The 20,226-nt window shown below is 41.4% G+C and overlaps 1 protein-coding gene across 1 annotated transcript in view; it reads left to right on the top strand.

Annotated features, from left to right (window-relative positions):
• Positions 1 to 17,009, top strand: part of nova2 (NOVA alternative splicing regulator 2) — a 105,629-nt gene extending 88,620 nt beyond the window's left edge. Inside the window, 3 exon segments of the mRNA XM_042487293.1 lie at positions 15,882 to 16,214; positions 16,217 to 16,669; positions 16,671 to 17,009. Coding sequence (XP_042343227.1) covers positions 15,882 to 16,214; positions 16,217 to 16,669; positions 16,671 to 16,904 — 1,020 coding nt within the window. The 3' untranslated portion in view covers positions 16,905 to 17,009.
• Positions 17,010 to 20,226: the final 3,217 nt, after the last annotated feature.

Here is a 20,226-nt window from a genome sequence, read left to right as displayed (position 1 = left end):
CCTCTGTATTCTGTTGATTTGTGATCAGGGTTTTACACACCTGAGCAGTCTCATACAGCATCCCTTTGTCTTACCTTCTCACATAACTTTTTATCTTCCAGTCAGTCCTGTGATTTGTAGTCTCTGCCTGAATGCTGAGTCAGCGGAATAACAATCATAGCAATCTGTGAGTGTGTGTGTCTGCATTATATTATCTCTGCTGTAATTCATATTTTACTGCACTGTTTTACACACATCACCACCACGCACAGAAAAATCAAGATCAGATGCAACATCTTGTTTTCTTTCTCACTTCCTGTCATTCTCTTCTTCTTCTCTCCCCTCCTGATCTGTTTTGATGTGTCTCTGTTTCTCATATGTGAGTAGGACTGTACGAGAAAAGTGAGCAGAAATTAGTCAATCAGATGTATACTCAAAAGTGATTTCTGCCTCATGGAGAGTGGCTCCAGAGTAAGTGCTGCAATCATAAACTGTGTGAATAAAGAATAATGTGGAAGTGCAGCATTTATACCCAACACGTTCCCTCTCAGAACTCGTCACATAGTGCCGCTCTGTCAGTGGCCTTCTGCGTCGACCTATGATGTTTTAGGTCTCTTTCTGTGTCAGCTGTTTATGATGCCGTTATGGTGATGTCAACAAATGCACACGGTGGGTCAGCGTGGACTGTCACGATGGTTAGGATAAGACGACATATGATAAAGGCTTCGGATGACGATTGCAAAAGAGGCACATAAAGTGTAGAAATAAAAAAATGTATCATGTATAATGCGTTCTTTCAGCGCATGCTCTGTGCTTATGTAAAGGCACGTGATAACGTACATTATTTCACTTCCTGAAAATGGCAACTTCCAGGGAGAAGTGAACTACAGCAGAGTTTGTTTTTAATCCAAACTCTCAAAGAACAGACAATAAATATCCATTTTAGCTGTAGTTTGACTTCAGCTTCTGGGGGGCAGACAAGATGCTTGTAACCATAGTAACTCACTCACTCCTGCCCGGGTGCGCAAGAGGAGAGGGATAGAGTGCTGTGCTGCTGTCAGAAGTTATCTGATTGTTGTTTTTACTGCGAAAAAAATGCACTTGTGGCATTAAAGTGTGTGAGAGGTGTCAGTTGCGTGTGTCTCATTGTTAATGTGAGAGGTGGCAGCCCTGTCTAGTTTCTATATTTATAATTTTCGTACATATCACGCACTGCTCCGTTTACATGCATCAGTGCATGTGTGTTTTTAAATTTTCTGGTTATTATAAAAAGTTTCATTTTGGCAAGCCTCTTGCGAGAGTCTGCACTCATCCCCAATATTGAGCTGGACATGTTTGGTATCTCTGGAAACTTTGGGCCCTGTGGGTTTGAGCGAGTCTTGGCTGCGCATCATGCATGTAATGACGGAGCCAGCAGAGGGTCGAGCCCGTTAAAGGAAACACACACAATATTTAACAGTTTCCAAAAAAGTGATTCATGAAGTGAAGCAGCAACTGGCAGCCGTTCATTTATGCTTAATTTTCATTTACAAATTATTGATGATTCAAGCAGTTGTATTTTGAATTACTGAACCACATATATATTTAGTTTTTGCTTTCCAGACAGGGTGTCTAAATTGACTTGCTTCTTAGGCAATTTTTGCACTTTTACATATTATGGCAAGAAGATCCTATACAGTAAGATGATGTGATCTCATGTTGTGTGTGTTTGTGTGTGTGTGTGTGTGTGTGTGTGTGTGTGTGTGTGTACGTATAAGCACATGATGACAAGTTTAATGTTCTCATGAGAGGAAAATCTGCCCAGGAGATCACTCAAACTAAAACATTACAGGATGTAAGCCAGCCCTAACCCTCCCTGTGTGTGTACACAGACTATATATTGTGTGTGTTCATGTGTGTATTGTTTGCATACCAGGAACAAAATGTCCTAAAATCTGGCTGAGAAGTCTGAAAGATCCCGAAAATCTCTGTGTGTACATTTGATGTGAGCACTGTATTAACCCTTAGGGACTGTTTGGTGCATTTTTCGTGCTTTTCAATTTTCTTCTCTCTCTCTCTCTTTTTTTTTTTTTAATAATTTGGCCGTGATCATGCATATTTCATACATTTTGGCAATATTGTGTATTTTTGTTAAAACTTGGAATTTCCAGCTCAGCTCCTACAATTCTGAAATAAATTGTGTTAATTGATTAGTATTTGATAATTATAAATAAGAATGATGTTGGTTAAAAAAATATAAACTCAATGAAAGTATAAAATCATATTAATGTGTAATATTTTTTCTACCCTGTTTTTGAAAAGCACATTTTGTGTGCACTATTTGACACTGCACAAAAAATAATAATGTATAAAAATCAATATTGCTGCTAATCATTGACATATCCTACACCATGATAATAAAAAAAAGTACTCAGCACGTGGTATATTGAATATATTTCGCTTTTCTGTGTTTTTTTTTCATTTAAAAACATAGAGGCATCATGACAAAGCATTTAAAGAGTTCTAATTCTGAAAATTATTGAATATTTGATATTTGTGATTACAACTGATGTTGATTAAAAAATGAACTCAATGAAAGCAGAAAATAATATTAATGTATAATATTTTTGTAAAGCTTGATTTTGCAAAGTGCATGTTGTGCACAGAGTGATACCAGTGTGTATTATTAAAGAAGGCCCTAAGGGTTAAAGTGTGGATGATATATTTGCAGCGAGTGTGTGTGTGTGTGTGTGTAAACATGCATGTTCTTATCCCCGTTAACACCATGTCCCCTGGCTGTCAGTCATTGTACCCTGGCTCTTCTGTCCTGCAGTTATTTTTAACCTGCAGGGGGTTTCTGTGCTCCTGGACAGGCCAGAGAATGGAAGGAGAAAAGATGGTGAGAGAGATGGAAAAAGACGGATGGCAGGGTGATGAGAGCGAGTGAGGTAGACGCAAAGAGGGGGAGAGAGAGGCGACTAAGCCTGTGGATCAGGAGGAGGCAGATTAAGCTAAAGTCCCCTGCTTAAGACTTCAAAGTTCAAACTCCTGCAGCCTCAACAGTTGTCTGCTGTCCTCCACTCGCTGTTTGTGTGTAAGTGTAGGTGTGCACGGACATCTCAGAGTGTGTATGTGTGTTGTTTTATGTGCATATGGGCTTTTAATCACCTTTTCACACAACTACAAGTGAAATTGGGAATTTGTGTGTGTCTGTGTGTGCATCTTCGTCTGTGTATGCGTGTGGTGTTTTGTTTGTGTTCATGTGTGTGTGTGTGTGTGTGTGTGTGTGTGTGTTTGCTGACAGACAACCCTGTGACCTGGATGGAACGCAACACAAAGTTTGGACAAAAAGACAACTCGTCATTGCCACCATGACGGCTCAGACATGGTGAGACACAGAAGAAGGAAGGAAAGAATAGAAGGATAAAGGGATGGAGGAGTGATGAGAGATAAAGAAAAGAGAGAGAATACAAGAGGGGAGTTCAACAAAAAAAAAGTAATTTTTCTAAATTTAATAGTATTGAACAGGTAAAAGGTATGGGATAAAGTCAAGGTCAGGCTGCTTTGACTGATTAGAATTTTTTTAAAACATTTTCAGACACATATCACCATGCTAAAGTATTTGAAAATAAAACTGAATACATTTAAAGGTGCAGTATGTAAGATTTAGGCGGATTTAGTGACATCTAGCAGTGAGGATTGCAAAATACAACCAGCTGAAACCTCTTCCAATTAGAATTCCTTCATTATTCAGAAGGTTTTCGTCAGGAGATGAATTATTCGCAAAGGTCTCTTCCTCGTAAACAAACAGATGCGATGATTAAAAGTGGTAAAAACACTCATTAAGGGAGTTTAACATTGCAAATCAATGTTTCTTCAACACAGTTTGGCATGTCAGAGATGGGCTGTGAGCCCAGCACCTGCTTATGTTGCTCTCTGATAACTTAAGATCCAGATGTCCAGGAGGTTTTTGTCAGAAGATGAATTATCCACAGAGGTCTCCTCCTCTCCAAAACAAATGCACCAGGTGATTTAAACTGGTAAAAACACTGAATAAAACAGTTTAATGTTAAAAATCAGTGTTTTTCTGAATGTCTCGTCTCATAGTGGTGCTGCTACAGGCTGACGCAAACACTCAAAATGCAGAATCTAAAGTCAGTGTGTGGTTTGTCCATCCTGGGCTACTGTAGAAACATGACAGCACAAAATGGCAGACTTTGAAAAATGAAGGCCTGCTCCCTTTGTAGATATAAACAGCTCATTCTTAGGTAACGGAAATAATTCATAATTAATAATTAATAATTCTTATTTTCAGGTGATTTTACACTAAAGAAAACATACTTAATATATTATATTCCAGTTCTGCCAATATATTCCTAAATCCCACACACTGGACCTTTAAATGCTTAGAAGGAAATAACAGTTGAAAGGCTTGAATACAGGAAGTTAAACTATGCTAAATGCAATTTCACAAAGCTTATTTTTCAAAATCAAAAATATCTGTCTGTAAACTTGAAATAAATTTGCTGTACTTCACAGATTTTCATTTACTCTTTGGGATGTAATGATACACAAGTCAAAATCTTGAAATGAAAACAATAAAACAGCCCTGATTCAACATGATGTTAATTTCAGCTCATGGTGGTCATATTTTATCTGAAGGTGAATAAACTTCATGAGAAAACTCTATAGAGTAATTTCCAATAAAAGTTAATGATTTATGCCAGTGCTTGTTCAGCAAATTAATTAAGATTGCTGTTTATCACATAATGTCTTTGCCAAGTGAAACACTTCCAGCCTTGGGAGAATGGAAAACTCTTTTCAGTCAGCTCTCAGAAGGTTTGACTGAATTTGGCTTTTTTCAGCTCAGATTTGTGTTTCATAAAATTAGAACACAGACAGAAAGGAGAGATGCCAGAGAGGCAGCGGGCTGCAGCTGTGTGTTAATACATCTGCACGTCAAGGTTAAACCCTGACAAACTACCCAAACATACTGCGTGTGTGTGTGTGTAAGTGTATGTGTCTATAATTAGTGTGTGTGCTGTCATAGTTGTTAACAGTTTGCTCTTTCCTCGTTTGTTAAATGAGACATTGTTCTCTCAGATTTCCATGCTTCAGTGACCTCAGCACCCTGTTAGCTTATCACCACTACTTGTCTATGCAACACACACACAGACACACACACTTTCAGATACACAAAATGACTTACATGCTTTGCTTGATGAAGTGAAGCAGACATTTGCCCCCCTCTGTCTCGCTGTCTGTGTGCTTAATGGCTATGAGGACAACAGGTCAACTTCAGGACAACAGAGAGACTTTAGGGCAACTTTGTTGGGCAACTACTGTATGTTCCATCTTGTTCAGCTGCAACATTTCAGTATTCTTAATCATTTGCTTTCACTTTTCTGGCAGTGTGTATGTTGCATGCAGTTGTTGCCCAACATGATGACAGTGAAGAGAGAATGCTGCAGGCCTTATGAAAGCTGTTAATCAGAGCATGGCTCAAAGAGAAAGGATGTCATCCTCAGAGTAGAAGAAGTTTTTTGCCGTATGGATTCAAACAATGACTGCAACGACTTAAAGAAGTATTCCACTGCTGGAAAGTCTTTTCATGAAACTGGGCTGTCTAACAGAGAAAAAGGACTGTGGTATATGCTTTTGCTCACAAGGTAGAAAGGAGTAAAACTGGAAAAGAATATAGAAAATGGTTTTTTTTTAAGTCTATGTGCGCAGACATGAAAAGAAAGAATTAATAACGTCAAACCAAACCCATCCTGCAAAACTCTTACATGAAGTAAAACTAAACCCAAAGACTATATTTGTTTGTTGTCATTGTCTTTTTTTCTTCTTGTTTTTGTTTCTTTTTTTTAAGTGTCTTTATGTTCATTCTCACTTTTATCCAGTATCCAATCCAATATCATCGCTTTGTTATACTTTATTTGGTTATATGCATACACAAAATGGTGAATTAAAGGTTAAAGAAAAGAAAAAAAGAAGTTCTCGCATCCATTGGAGAGGATTTATTTTGGAGAATTAGCTGCGCCAGAAGCTGGTCCAATCAGTCAGCTAAATTAAGTTGTTTAGATGATGCTGAAGAAAATAAATTGTAGTATTTGAATGGACAAATTGAGGTCTGGTTTGTTCATTCATCAAAGTACAAGGTTCATTGGACAAAAGAGACAACATGATGGTCTGTGACTCAGTCTGCTGAGTGCAGGGAGGAAGGACGCAGAAGCAGACCAGCGGATATAAGGAATTAAACTTTCCTCACGATGATGACAGGAAGTAGCTGCTGTATTTTCAATCTGAACTAGTAAATGGACCTTTTTCACAGCAGACATTTTTACTTGTCAGAGTCACATGTCCCAGTCTGTTGTTCCAGGGAGCCAACATGCACAATACTATGGTCTACCTCAAAGCCTCTGGGAACTTAAATAACCAAAAACTTTCTTAGGGTCTTACACACATAATAAAAGCATAACAACTGATCTGACATTAGCCTCAAACCAAATTTGAAATATTGTCATTTTAGTTTTTTCACAGTTTCCTGAAGCTGGGTTGATTTCAGCATGGTTATTCCCCGATCCATATCACGTAATATGGATAAAGACAATCTAAAGTCAGCTGTCAGTTGATACTAATTTAACATGCCAAACTCCTTTTAATGGGGTAAGTTCAGAAACACTCACTCTGATTGGTGAACGTTGGTAAATTTGGAGCGCAGTTGGAATTTGTCGTTCAGTTATCCAGAGCTCTGCACTATGGCAGTGTCAGAGCGCACTATGGACACTTTGTCTGGGGAAAAGGAGCAGCAAAGCACTGAATGGAGAGAATGTGGAAAAAACGTAACCGTTTGTTAGTTCATGTAGAAACAGAACGCTCTGTGGCTTCAAACAGGAGCACTCTCATTTTAGTGCAGAGCTTCAGATTGGATTTAGGAACGCAGCCAGAGTCAGAGGGCTGTACCACCCTGACTCTGCTTTGCTCCATGGCTGTCGTCATGGAGACAAGAGACAGGTGACAAAGGTGGGACCCAATGAGGGGTCATGGTCCAGGTTTCTGGAGCATGTTATTTTTCTCAAAATGAGCTGTTTTAAACTAAGTTTTCTGATAGTTGGAAACAATTATTTTTACTCTGATTTTTGTAGATACTTATGAGACAGTAAAACTTGATGTAATATGTGCATTCTTACTATATCAAGCAACATTTTCAGATGCTTTCAGTGGAAAGCAGCTATAATTAATGTCATTGAATACACTTGTGGTTTTCCTACTGCTGCGCATGTCAGAATGTCTGCCATGAGCAAGGTCTATCACCCTGTTGAGATCTGGCATCAACGTGCATCTCGGGTGATGTAATCACAGCTAAATACTGCTGTAAACGGCCACCAAGATGCATTTCCGATCTGATCAATCAAACCACTTGCCAAGGTAATCTGGGATGCATTTGACCATATTTATTTTGTAGTATAAATGCTAACGCATCTCCAACAAGGTTGTTGTTTGTTTTGGTGACAGCGTGTTAATGCTCTGTAACTTGCCCAGTTTATGTCAAGTTGTTTTAAGTGTTGCCTGACCACCTAGTGTTTTGTCCGGCTGAAGGACACGTGTTGGATTCTGCTGACAGAGACATCCCCAGCTGTACCGACACAACTGCTACCGTGATTTGCAATCAGCTATAGAGCAGCTACAAAAAGTGTGGATGTAATGACTGTGTACGGCATTGGTGAAATCTGAACGCAAGAGCTCAGCAGGAGACGAATAATACCTTTTTGTTTGGATCACCAAAATGCATTTTAATAATAGGTCTAAACAGGCTCTATTTGCTACATGCTCTGACAGCTTTAAGGCTGGTTTACACAACAACCCAAGAACATGCCAGGTGAGCCTCATCAGGTCATAACCAGCAGAGAATAATTAGCAGAGGAGAGCAGACACATTCAGGGATTTAGTGGCATCTAGTGGTGAGGTTTGCAGATTCAGATTCCTTCAGTGTTCATTTGTGCAGGCGGTTTTTAGCTGAGTTTTAGCTGAATTATTCCCAGAGGTCTGATCCTCTCCAAAACAAACAGACCAGGTGATTAAATGCAAACATTGCAAAAATGCAGGAAGTAGGATTGCCCTTTCTAGAGCCAGTGTTTGGTTTGTCTGTTTCTGAGCTCCTGTAGGAACATGGCAAACACTGTGGATGAGAACCCACTCCCTATGTGGATGTAACTGCTCATTCTAAGGTCATGAAAACAAAATAATTCTTTTTTTCAGGTTAATATACATAAAAAAAAAACCTAACCCTATTAAAATAATAATATTACATTTCTGCCAATGTATCCCTTACACACTAGACCTTCAACCATTTGAACTCTGGAAAGAGTAGTTTTCTTGATTGGCATACAGACACCTTTCACATGTATTTAAACCTCTCTTTCCTATTGAAAGCATTGCTAAAAAGGCATTGACCAACTTGACAAGAGATGTCCCACAAATTTCTAGAAATTAGGAAGAAAATGACCTGAAATTTTGTTTTAAAGAGAGTCAGAGAGAGAGAGAGAGAGAGAGAGAGAGAGAGAGAGAGAGAGAGAAATTATTACAAGATAATAATAAAAAATAGGAAAAACATATTCCTATACTATATTTATAATTCTTATTATTATCATTTATATTATCAACTATTTTATCTATGTATTTAAAAAAAATATATTTTTCCTTACCTTTTTTATTTTTTATTTTTACATTTTTTTCTTTCTTTCTTTTTTTCTTAATTTCAGGTAATTTTCTTGCCACTCATCACTAAAGCTTCTTTCCATGTTTTTGAGAGAAATCAAGCCAGTTTTGCGCTGTTTTCAAAAGGTTAAAGAAAATTGGCACACCATTAGTAGTTTGACACTTTTGGCATTCATAAACCCCCCAACAGTCCAACCCTGAACTTGTTCCCAAATTGATCCCAAATCAAATCACCCTACTCTGCTGTTGACATTGATTTGGATTTATCTGCTAAGCCGGCCTCCCTGCTGAAGTCAACACTTCCCATCCATGCTCCTTCACAGTGTTTTGCCTGAGTGTATTCATGAACAGGAGATTGGCTTTGACCTCTGACCCCAGCCCAGCAGCTGCAGCAACAGGACACTCCAGTCAGCAGCTGGATGGATGCCAGAGCCTCCTCTCCTCTGTGGAAAAGTTTCTTCCAACAGAGACGCAGCTCTTCAAGGAGAAAAAAAATGAAACAAAAAGGGAGAACACCAGAGATGAGAACATTTAGAAAAAAAACTTAACAAAAAAAGTGCTAAAGGAGAGCAGCTGAGGAAAAAATACAAACAAAACATTAAAGAGGCGTCACTGTCGCAGCGGCTGCCTGAATGCTGCCAACTGTCACATAATCTTCTTCTTTGTGGCAGCTATGCAGAAAGGTGCTGGGAGCAGAGGATTGTGGGTAGGTAGGAGGCTGGCTGGCTGAGTCGGGCATTAGAGTGAGCCGAAACCAACAGCATCAGCTTGATAAAACCAGGACGATGATGATGATTTCACAATAAAACGCTCCTCAGTTTGGGAATGAAGTGTGTGTGTGGGAGTGTGTGTGTTCGACCTTGTAAGAAGAGGTTTTAAAACCTCTTTAAATCTGCAAAAAATTGGATGGAAGGAGAGAAAAGCGACAATATGGAAAGAGAGAAACGTGAGGAAAGAAAGCAGAGCAGGCGGAGGAGGAGGAGGAGCGGAGGCAAACGGAGAAGCTCATTAGCGGAGAATCAGTTGGATATAAAGATGGTGGATGTGATCATTAGGGCCAGGAGGGATCAGACATCACTGCACGCCACTGTTTATCCTCCCACCAACACTCTGTGCTTGTGTGTGTGTTTGTGTGTGTGAGAATGTTTCAGTGCAGAGAGATGAAAAGGTTCATGGGTAAAATCTTTTTGGCTCACTCCCTCGCTGCCTGTCACTTACTTCTTTTATCCCTCGTCTCCATTTTTACCCCCCACCGCCTGCTCATCTCCTCACCGCAAAAACAGCCATCCTCAAAATGTTTCCACTCAAATAAAAATGGGTTCAGATGCAAAATTAGACTTCAGCTGATGAAAGCCAAGGAGTTCAAACCTTTTACAGCTCAAATTAGCGTCCAGCTGCAATCAAAAATCGCAGGGAAATTTTTTCCATCCGCTGCGTAAGGTGCAAACATTCTCATAGTATATTTAGCTGCCATTACTTGAATTGATGCGAATCACATATTTTAAGATGTTACACATACTTTATACATATTTATGCAGATTATTGATATTATTAAAATCATCAGTTTTTTTTAGTGTTTTTAGTGGGTTTTTTTAACACTATTTTTTTTTTTCACTATTTTCCTTGAAAACACTTTATTAAAATAAGTGTGTTAAAAAATGTTTTGTCTTTAAAGTAATTAATGTAGAGAATTCTGCAGAGGTGGTCATGCTGTACTCCAAGAAGTTAAAGGTCTAGTGTGTATTTAGGGGGCTATATTGGCACAAATAAAATATAATATGTACAATAAGTATGTTCTCCTTAGTGTTAGTGTTTTTCTAGTGTATGATCACCTGAAAAAAAAAATCATCATGTTTTTGATACCTTAAAATGAGCTGGGGTTTTCAATCTATATATGGAGCATATCTTGATCCATATAGGGAGCGCACTTTTTGTCTGTATACTACCTTCTAAGTATCCCTTTGTGTCTGCTCTTTACTTTTGTGGATGTTGCTACCTTAATGTCAACAAAAGCTCATAGTTGCACGTGGTTATGTTTAGGCAACAAAAGCACATGGCAACCAATGCCAGAACACCAACAAATGCACATGCTAGCACAGATAGTTTGGATTAGGGGACAAAGTCGTGAATGGTTAGGTTTAGGCAAAAGAGGCACATGTTAAGGTACAGAAAAAAAATGTCACATTCAGGAAGGAAGCGAACCCTGGACTCCTGCACATTTGGACCCATCCACCAATCCACCACCCCTCCTACCTACCCTATAGGGAGCTTTTTGCTACTTATATTACATAATTACAAGCAGTTTCAACCAGATGCTGTCCAGCACCCTATTATGTGAATGTAACAGCTGCCATTGGGAGGTGTATAATAACACCACAAACAATTCTGCCCAACTGTGTTTCTAAACTGACAACATCCAGCAGCTGATCATGCAAAAGATAGCTTTTTGCAACAGGATCTTACACTGAAAGCACTGCAAGAGCGGCAGTATTTAACATCTTCGGAATGGGAACAATCTGGTTTTTACCTGGTCTGTTTCTTTTGGAGAGGAAGAGACCTCTGTGGATAATTTGGCTCCCAGTAAAGAACCGCCCGAACAATCAGCACTAAAGGAACACTATTTAAGAGAAGTTTTAGCTCATTGCAATCTGCAGTCTCTACCAATGGATGCCACTAAATCCAACACACTGCTCCTTTCACTTATCTCCAAATGAATGAATACAGTAATAATTAAAGGTTTTGGTTAACAGATTTGGTGTCATGTAGTGCACAACAGTGGAAAACAGTTAATTGGTTTTGGATTATTTTGTGATTATTTTACCATTTCTAGAATAAAAGGTGCATTGACTTTGTTTTCTGTTGAGCTCTAAAGATTGGCTGCAGAGTGGCTCAGCCCCAGCAGTATTCACACTTTGTTAGCACTTTGCGCTTCTCATTAATCTACACAGGGCAGCAGACTGTAGCCGAGTCTCTGATAGCAGCAGGATGTAAACAAACGTGTTGAAGGGGCCTTGCTGTGTACGTGCCTCACGGTAACAACACTAATCAATGGAAACAAATTATAATCTGCCATGGGTTTGAGAGAAAAGATGAATGAACTAAAGGAAAAAAAATTGCATCTGTTAATCCCATAGAGCGACACACCTCACAAACAGCAGAGTACAAAGATAATCTCAAATATTCAACTCAAAGCAGTCAGAAGTGAATATTTGTTGCTGTCTGCAGGTTTGAAGTCAGTCATATTATTGGCTCCCACCTGCATGCCACTTACTAATTTTCTATTTCTATGTAAATTCTTCCTCCTCGTGGAAACTTTCGATGCAGAGAGTGAGCTGTGGAATGCGGCATGGCAATGAATGGCTGCATCGAGGCTGCTGCCACGCAGATGTAGTTCGGCTTAAAACTGCAGCAAACGGGGAGGGTGGGAGGAGGGATGAAGGAGAGAGGGAGACAGTGGAGGTAATTGAATGGCCTTCGCATTTTTCTATTGTAAGTTGAATTGATTCCTTTCTCTTTGGATTTTTCTTCTCTCTTTCCTTTTCCTTTATTTCTCTCTGCGTGGAAAAAACAAAAACAAAATAAAATAGGGGCTCTCGTCCCTTTTTTCTCTTAGTTCTTTGTATTGATCACCCCCTCCCTCCCTCCCTCTCTGTCTCTTTCATTTTATCGTGTGCTTTTCTTTATCAAGGCCAAGTCTTTTTATCTCTCCAGCCCTCCCTTCTCCTGCTCCTCCAGCCCACACTCCTCTTTCTGCTCTCAATATGAATATTCGACGTTCAGACAGACTGTAGATAGCGGTGGTAGTTTGCTCTGCAGATAGCGGGATCAATGCTAAGAGGAGAAAGCGCGCTACTCGTACACACACCCACATTTATTTGCGAGGCGACTAATGTGCTGCAGAAGTCGATAACATCTCCTGCAGGTGTCCTTGTTTGTGAAAAACCACTTTGCAGAAACAATTTCTATTGTTTAGTTTGTTCTAAAGAGCAAAGGAACAGAAGTTGCAGCAGAAGGTTTCCGTCTCACACTTTCCTCTGCTCAGTTTCCATTCGGCAGTGATGATTTCATTGTGCTGGTGCTGCAGCAGGGGGGTGATGCGTCACTCACATCTTACATCAACAGAGCAAGAGTGAACCCTTTATGCATTAGATCCATTCAGACCTCTGATCAGACCTCCAGGCATCAGATCTTATGCAAGAGGGAAATAACGACATCATGGGTCAACTTCAGTTTGGCTGTTGAAACTGCAGCTTCTTGGATTGAAGCAGGTTTTGTGCTCATCTTTTCACAATGCACTGTGTTGTTAATTTGAGCCATCTCTCACTTGATATTAAAGATTCCTGTGGATTGTTGACGGCGTTACTGAAAGAAACAGTGATACTGCAGCCAACCTAAACAAGCTTTCACTCATGATGTCAAATCTGTCATTTCAAATTAGAGAAAATGGGACACATTCCCCTTATCTTGTACCCTCAACATATTCATTTGTCCCCTTCAAAAGAAAACATGAATGTAGCAGAGCACAAAACTTAAAGATATTTACACCATAAATACATGCAGAAAATGCACAATTTTGGGCATAAAAATTCACCAGAATACTGTAAAAGAATACTCCAAATTTTCAAAAGGGCAGATCCCTAAACCCCCGTTTCATAAGTAGCCACTTTTACACTGCCTGTTCAAGGCAGGGATATCACGTCACCTTGCCACCATGCTGCCTTGCCGCACTTAAGGTACAATAGCAGAACGGGGGATAGAGTTCCCCTTCACGCCACCGTAGGAGGTACAAACAGCCCTGAAAAAGTGTCTGTATTAACAGGACAGGACAACAGGCAGGACGGGTGTGACATTTTGATGTGTGCCACCCACCACGGGAGATTTAAAAAGCAATTAATAGCATCTAGCAGCTAACTTAAATAGGAAGAAAATCGTCCATAAAGTGGTAAAACAATGAGATTTTGGGAGCTCCTTGCTGTCTGTGCAGAGAACAAGATCAGCCGCCATAGTAACAGTAATGTTTTATGTCACACTAAAGGCTAACCTTGTTGTGTTTGTGTCACGCCTTTTTTGATTCCGCAACGTTGGCATGCTGTTTGTAATCACACACTAGAATGGCGTGATGTTGCTGTCATTTGCTTTTGTTTAAAAATGCAAAGGTGGCATAAAGAAGGGGCTTAGTAGTGGACCTACAGTGTGATAACCAGGCCTTCTGTTCCCACCAGTATTGAACCAAAACCTACACCCTTGTTTGCATAACGATAAGAGTATTAGAATGTAGTATTTTGGAAATGAGAACCATATATTTTTTCTGTTTTTTGACCTGACTAATTGTTTTTATTTTTATTCTCCAGAGAAAAAGCTTACTCAATTGCAAAAAAAGCGTTTTTACTATTTACTGACATTTTTAACTAAACATTTAGTAGACATTTTATATATATATATATATATATATATATATATATATATATGTATGTATGTATATATGTATGTATATTGCATTAGAATCACTTAATGTAGACAAACAGCGTACAATGTATCAATTCTCCAATAACTGTAAAAAAAACTAAAGTGCATCAGTCATTTGCATCATCTATTCATTGACTGATACAGCAGTATTAGTATATATGATGAACAACAGTATAACTAATTCATCATTTGTATATGCAAATATGAGAAATGAAATATGCTGTTTGGACACGAAGAATGTGTGTATGTGTGTGTCATCGCTTCACTCCCTTTCACTACCCTTTGAATGCTGGAGCTGTGTTTCCATGGCAACGCTGACCCCTGGGAGTCAATGTTATTTTTTTCACACAAGTAGCCTCTTTAGAATTCCTCCCTCTCTCTCTGTCTCTTTCACGCAGCCTTTCCTCCCACTCTATGTACCTCTCTCTACCTCTTCATCACCTGTTCTCTCACTGACTTGCACTTTATCTCTTTCTCCTCTTTTCTCTCCACAATGTACCAAAGAAATAGGGAAAAAACATTCCTATGTGTTCAGTTGGCAGAGACACTGTCATTGCACACTCCATAATGTTTTATGCTATCTCACATCTCTCTCCTTCAGGACATCATTACGTTGCGGACACACACACACACACACATGCAGAGTACCAGGAACTCTCTCCCCCCCCTCTCTCTGTATTCAAACATGGTTCAGTCTCTCTTCCTCTGCGTCTTTTCTTTGGCTCTTTTTGTCTCCTGTCCTTCTCGAGGACACTCTCTGAAAAGCAGTTCCTCACAAAGTCCTTTTCAGTGCAGACCTTACCTTTAAAGTCTACTCTTGAGCCAAACGATGTGTGCACCATTTTTTCGTGTTCTGCATGACAAAAGGAAGATTTTTCATCACCAATCTCCGTCACATAATTCTTGTTCATTTTCTCCTTGCACTGTTTATTTGAATTAAAGAGGGTTGTTGTTGTACATGTTTAATCCTAACATCACAGCTGTAACACTGTGTTGTTTTGTCTTTCTGTATTGAACCTGGGCAGCAAAGAAAACCAGCCCATTCTCATTCCAAAGTCATCAAATAAGGCCACTTTGTCAGATCCCATCACCAAAAGCCACCTTTTGCATTAACATGATACGCTGCTGGTCAGCATCGCTTGAGAAGTTGGACAGAACCTGTTGTGTGGGCATGATTGAAGCAGGACAGTGTCAGGTTGAAATTCCACAGATAACGACATAATATAATGTGCGCAAGGGTGCCCATAGCAAACTGTGGACTTTCATACTATGCTGTGTTCACTGACTGCCTGAATGTTTTTTATGGTTTCTTTTACCACACCTTACCATGTGCTTCCTTCCCCTGATCCCAACCATCCGTGCCAGCATGTGTGTTTGTTGATGTCCTGGCATTGGTTGTCATGTGCTTTTGCTGCCTTAACATACTTGCAGTGTCATCCCACCATGTGCTTGTGTTGACATCATAGTAGCAGTATCCTGGAATGTAAAACGCAGACGCAGAGAGTAATGTGTACATGTGGAAGTCCACTGCAAAATGGTGATATGTGATGACTTGGGATGAGAATGTGTTGCAAAAAAGTAATAAAACAGCCCCTTGTAACACTGGCTTCTACCTCTTTCTCTTCCTTCCTCTACATCTTTCCTTCATTTAGTTGTGATTGGGATAAAATTTCTGTCACAGAGCAATAACCTATTTATTTTTTTCTGTTTCTCCTCCTCCCCACCCCTTTCACCAGGCCAAGCTGATCGTTCCCAACAGCACAGCAGGACTGATCATCGGTAAAGGTGGAGCGACAGTCAAGGCGGTAATGGAGCAGTCGGGGGCGTGGGTCCAATTATCCCAAAAGCCAGAGGGCATCAACCTGCAGGAACGTGTGGTCACCATCAGCGGGGAGCCCGAGCAGAACCGCAAAGCTGTGGAGATTATCGTCCAGAAGATCCAGGAGGATCCACAGAGCTCCTCCTGCCTCAACATCTCCTACTCCAACATCACAGGGCCCGTCGCTAACTCCAACCCCACTGGCTCCCCGTATGCTAACTCCACCGAGGTCATGCCGCCGCGGCAGCCGCTGCAGCAGCCACAGCTTCCTCTCTGCTCGGTCAGGCCAGCCTGGCTGGGGTCGGGGCCTTCCCGACCACCATGTCCAGTCTCTCAGGCAACGACCTGCTGGCCATCACCTCCGCCCTCAACACCCTGGCAAGCTACGGCTACAACACCAACTCCCTGGGCTTGGGGCTGAATCCTGCCGCAGCCTCAGGGGTGTTAGCAGCTGTAGCAGCTAATGCTAACCCAGCAGCAGCTGCCGCAGCTAATTTGTTAGCATCTTACGCCAGCGATGCATCCACCAGCGCAGCTCATCCAGCGGCAGGTCTCGGAGGCTTCTCCCTGGGATCCCTGGCTGCAGCTACAGGGGCTACCAATGGCTACTTGAGCGCTGCATCACCCCTGGTGGCATCATCTCTACTGGCCACGGAGAAGCTAGCAGAAGGAGCGAAGGAAGTGGTGGAGATCGCCGTGCCGGAAAAACCTGGTGGGTGCCATCTTGGGGAAAGGAGGGAAGACGCTAGTGGAGTACCAGGAGCTGACCGGCGCTAGGATCCAGATCTCCAAGAAAGGCGAGTTCATCCCTGGAACTCGGAACAGGAAGGTGACCATCACGGGTTCCCAGGCTGCCACGCAGGCTGCACAGTACCTGATCAGCCAGCGAATCACCTACGAGCAGGGGGTACGCGCCACCAACCCACAGAAGGTGGGCTAAACCTGACAGCCAATGAGAAACGAGGAGGAAAAGAGGAAAAAAAAAAAGAGTGGGGGCTTGGGGGAGGAGTATAAAAAGTGAGAGTGAGAATGGAAAAAGGAGAGGAGAGCAAGAATGTCAGAAGGAATCGTCCGCCTTTTTCTTCTGCGTGTTTTCAGTATTCTCTATTAAAAAAAAAAAATTTGACGCGAAGCAAAAATGTGCTGAGAAGACGAGGAGGGAGAGGAGCGAATTATCACGCTGAAAAACCCAAGAAAAAAATGTGTAACATGTAAATAAGGTTTTATTACTTAACGTCTTTTGACCTTTTGGGATTTTTTATTGTTTTTTGTTTTATTGTTTTTTGTTTTGTTTTGTTTTGTTTAGTAAATTAAGCTGTCTGTTTGTCCGTTTGTGTATTGTGTGGACAAAGCTGAATGCCATGTAGACAGGCCGACTGCCCGAGAGGCTACAGGAAGTAGAGGGAGGGAGGGAAGGGCCTGGGTGCGGAGGGGTGGGGGGTGGGGGGGGGGGGGTTGCGTTCAAGGGGTACAACCCATAGAGGGTACAACCCTCCACCCCTTCCTACCCAAAATCCCTTATGGAAACCAGCCTCACCCCTCCCTCCCCCTGCAGCCCACACCCGCCACCCTCCTGCAGGGTTTTTGTTTTTCTTCGAGTTTTGATTTGCCCCTCAGCCCTCGCCCCCTAAGCCTCTCTCACTACTTGCCCCACAGCCTTGCCCTGCCCCCCTTCCCTTCCCCATTTTACAAGGGTTTTATAACGAGCAAGACTGCAAACTTAAGTCTGGTGTGTGAGAGAAGAAACGTCCTCAAATCCCCCTGACCCCTTTTATTCTCTTCCCCCGCCTATGATCTCACCTCCCCCCTCCTCCCCTCTTTCTGGGAGATGAAGGAAGGGGGAAGCGAAATTGGGGAGGGGTGTGGGGGGAGAGAATCAGCTGGGGCGTTTCTTCATTTGCACACCGCCCCTTTGTACACCCTGTGATGTATCCCACGAGCAGTGCAGCGCCGCAGGGGTGTTACGGCACGTAGCGCCCCCAGCCCCTATACGCAGCTCTAGTGTTTGAGATAGAATGCCGAGGCGCACGCTGATGACCTCACGTAGTGCGAAAACCGACTGACGAGAGTGATACTGTGCAAGCTGCGGCAAACACACAGGATCTATGGCATTTTTTGCAGTCTGCTGTGATAATTCTGTTCATGATATTGTCATGATTATTACGATAGGAGTCATCACCATCGTCATTATTTATTAATGAGTTCACCCATAAAAGGCTCAGTTGTGTTCTTTTTTTATCTGTGAATTCAGGTTGACATGAATGTAAATGAGACTATTTTTTGATTTGAATCTTTTTGTTTTAATTTAAGTGGATTGAAGATGAATAGTAATGTCACATAGTGTAATATATGTCTTATTTAAATCCAGTAAGAAAGCCGCCCCAGGCATAAATATCATAACAGTGAAGGATCACCTTATATATCCAGTCAAAGAGCAGAACAGCGAACGCACACACACACGCACACACACTGAAACAAAAACTATGATGCCATATTTGGTGCTAGAAAGGGAATTCACCATATCTATGATACAGACTGCAGTGAAAATTGTAGATTAGCAAAAAAAAATATGTGTAAACCACTCACACCACAGGCTGCAGTGCAGTGTCTTAGCAGCTATATTAAATGCCTGGTCATTGTGCTCGGCTATCCTGCTTCAAAATATCCCCAGCTGTTCTAAATCTGTAGTAAAATGCCCTGTTACAGTTTGCCTACAATGTAAAATTGTAAATGAATAATTGAGTTGAGACAAACTCTCAGATGAACTGTTTCTGCTCAGCCTGTGGTCGTCTTTAGATGAACCCAAACCACAGACGAGATCAAGCGAGAGCACTTAAGACTCACAACGTACTACTGAGAAATGCAAACATTGAGAAAAACACTGAAACATGACGAGGGAACATTTTTTGCAAGCCTCACTAGGCAATTTGCTATTTTAGGACAGCGTGCATATCAGTAAAGGAGATAAATAGCCTCACTGATCTTTGCCCTTATCAAGCAACCGTCCGACTGCCGATGAGGTGAAGGGGCAGACCTGAAAGATTTTCAACAGGGAGTTGAGCTTGTTTCTGCCTCTGGCAACAGGTTTACTGCCCACTGTAGACCCAGGAGGCTGCTGAAGATGCTGTTGTTTCTTTTGTTGTTAATTTTTTTTGTTTGTGTCGTGTTATTATTATTTTTTTTTTTACAATCAGAGTACACTGAATTTTTTTTGTCTTAATGCACTGTGAAGTGAGGGAGTGGTTCTCCCTGCCTATGAGGTCAGGGATGTGTGCTGTAGACGGCATCGGATGGTTTTTGTATGGCAGGGAAAAAAAAACACATATATGAAATATATGTAGAATGCATATGAAGAACTTCAACAGAAATGTACGTTATATCTGAATACTGATGGAGGAGGAAGAGACTAGGTCGATGAAGAGGATCAATCAATTGAGGTCACGAGTTGAGATCAATTAGATTCTGCTCACCTGTTGTCTTTTGTGATCAGAGGGTGGGATGTTGGGGGAGTGTTAGGTGTCCAGTAGCAGATTAAAGAGACTGGAACAAATTATAAATCCACTTTTCTAACGCAGCTGTGTCTTTTTCATTAAGAGAAATTGATAATGTACTGTACATCCAATGGGCAAATCCCTGGACTGATATTAAAGTCCAACAGGAGTTGAAGTGTGACGGAATGTAAAATGCCAAAAAAGGAGGAGGGGGTGCATTTGATTTATTGACCTAAACAGCCTAGTGAGGGGAGGGAACTCCCCTAAGATTAAAAAAAAAAAAAATTACTTTTTGATACTTTTTAAACAAATCCGACCAAAAATCCTCCACTGTGCTAATCGAATGTGTCACTCTCTGTTGGAGCGCCAGTGAGGGTTTATCTCCACAGCTTGGTAAGGAGGCTTCTTTACTCCCATCTAACACCATCCACACTCTCCCCACCCTCCCTCCCACCCGTCCTCAGTCCTTCAGTGCACTCCCATCCTGACACCCCCCCCTCTCTTCCTACTACATTGCTCCATGGGTGACTATGTCTGGTGTTACGATCAATGCATGTCTGCTGCTTGCCCTGACAAAACACCACAGATTGAGTCTCTCTTCTCTTCGCCTCCTCGGGGCGGCTGAGGCTCGGAGACGTCCTGATGCACCACCATCAGATAAACAAAAAAAACGAGCACACCTGCAGAGGAAGTCATAGTCGAGGCTGGCAGGGTGCAGTGCACAAACACTCCTAGCTGCAGTTTGGATTGGTGCATTTTATTTTAGAAGAC

Source organism: Plectropomus leopardus, chromosome 5 (assembly GCF_008729295.1).
Source record: "Plectropomus leopardus isolate mb chromosome 5, YSFRI_Pleo_2.0, whole genome shotgun sequence".
NCBI classification, from domain to species: domain Eukaryota; kingdom Metazoa; phylum Chordata; class Actinopteri; order Perciformes; family Serranidae; genus Plectropomus; species Plectropomus leopardus.
This window is presented reverse-complemented; position numbering and strand designations above follow the sequence as displayed.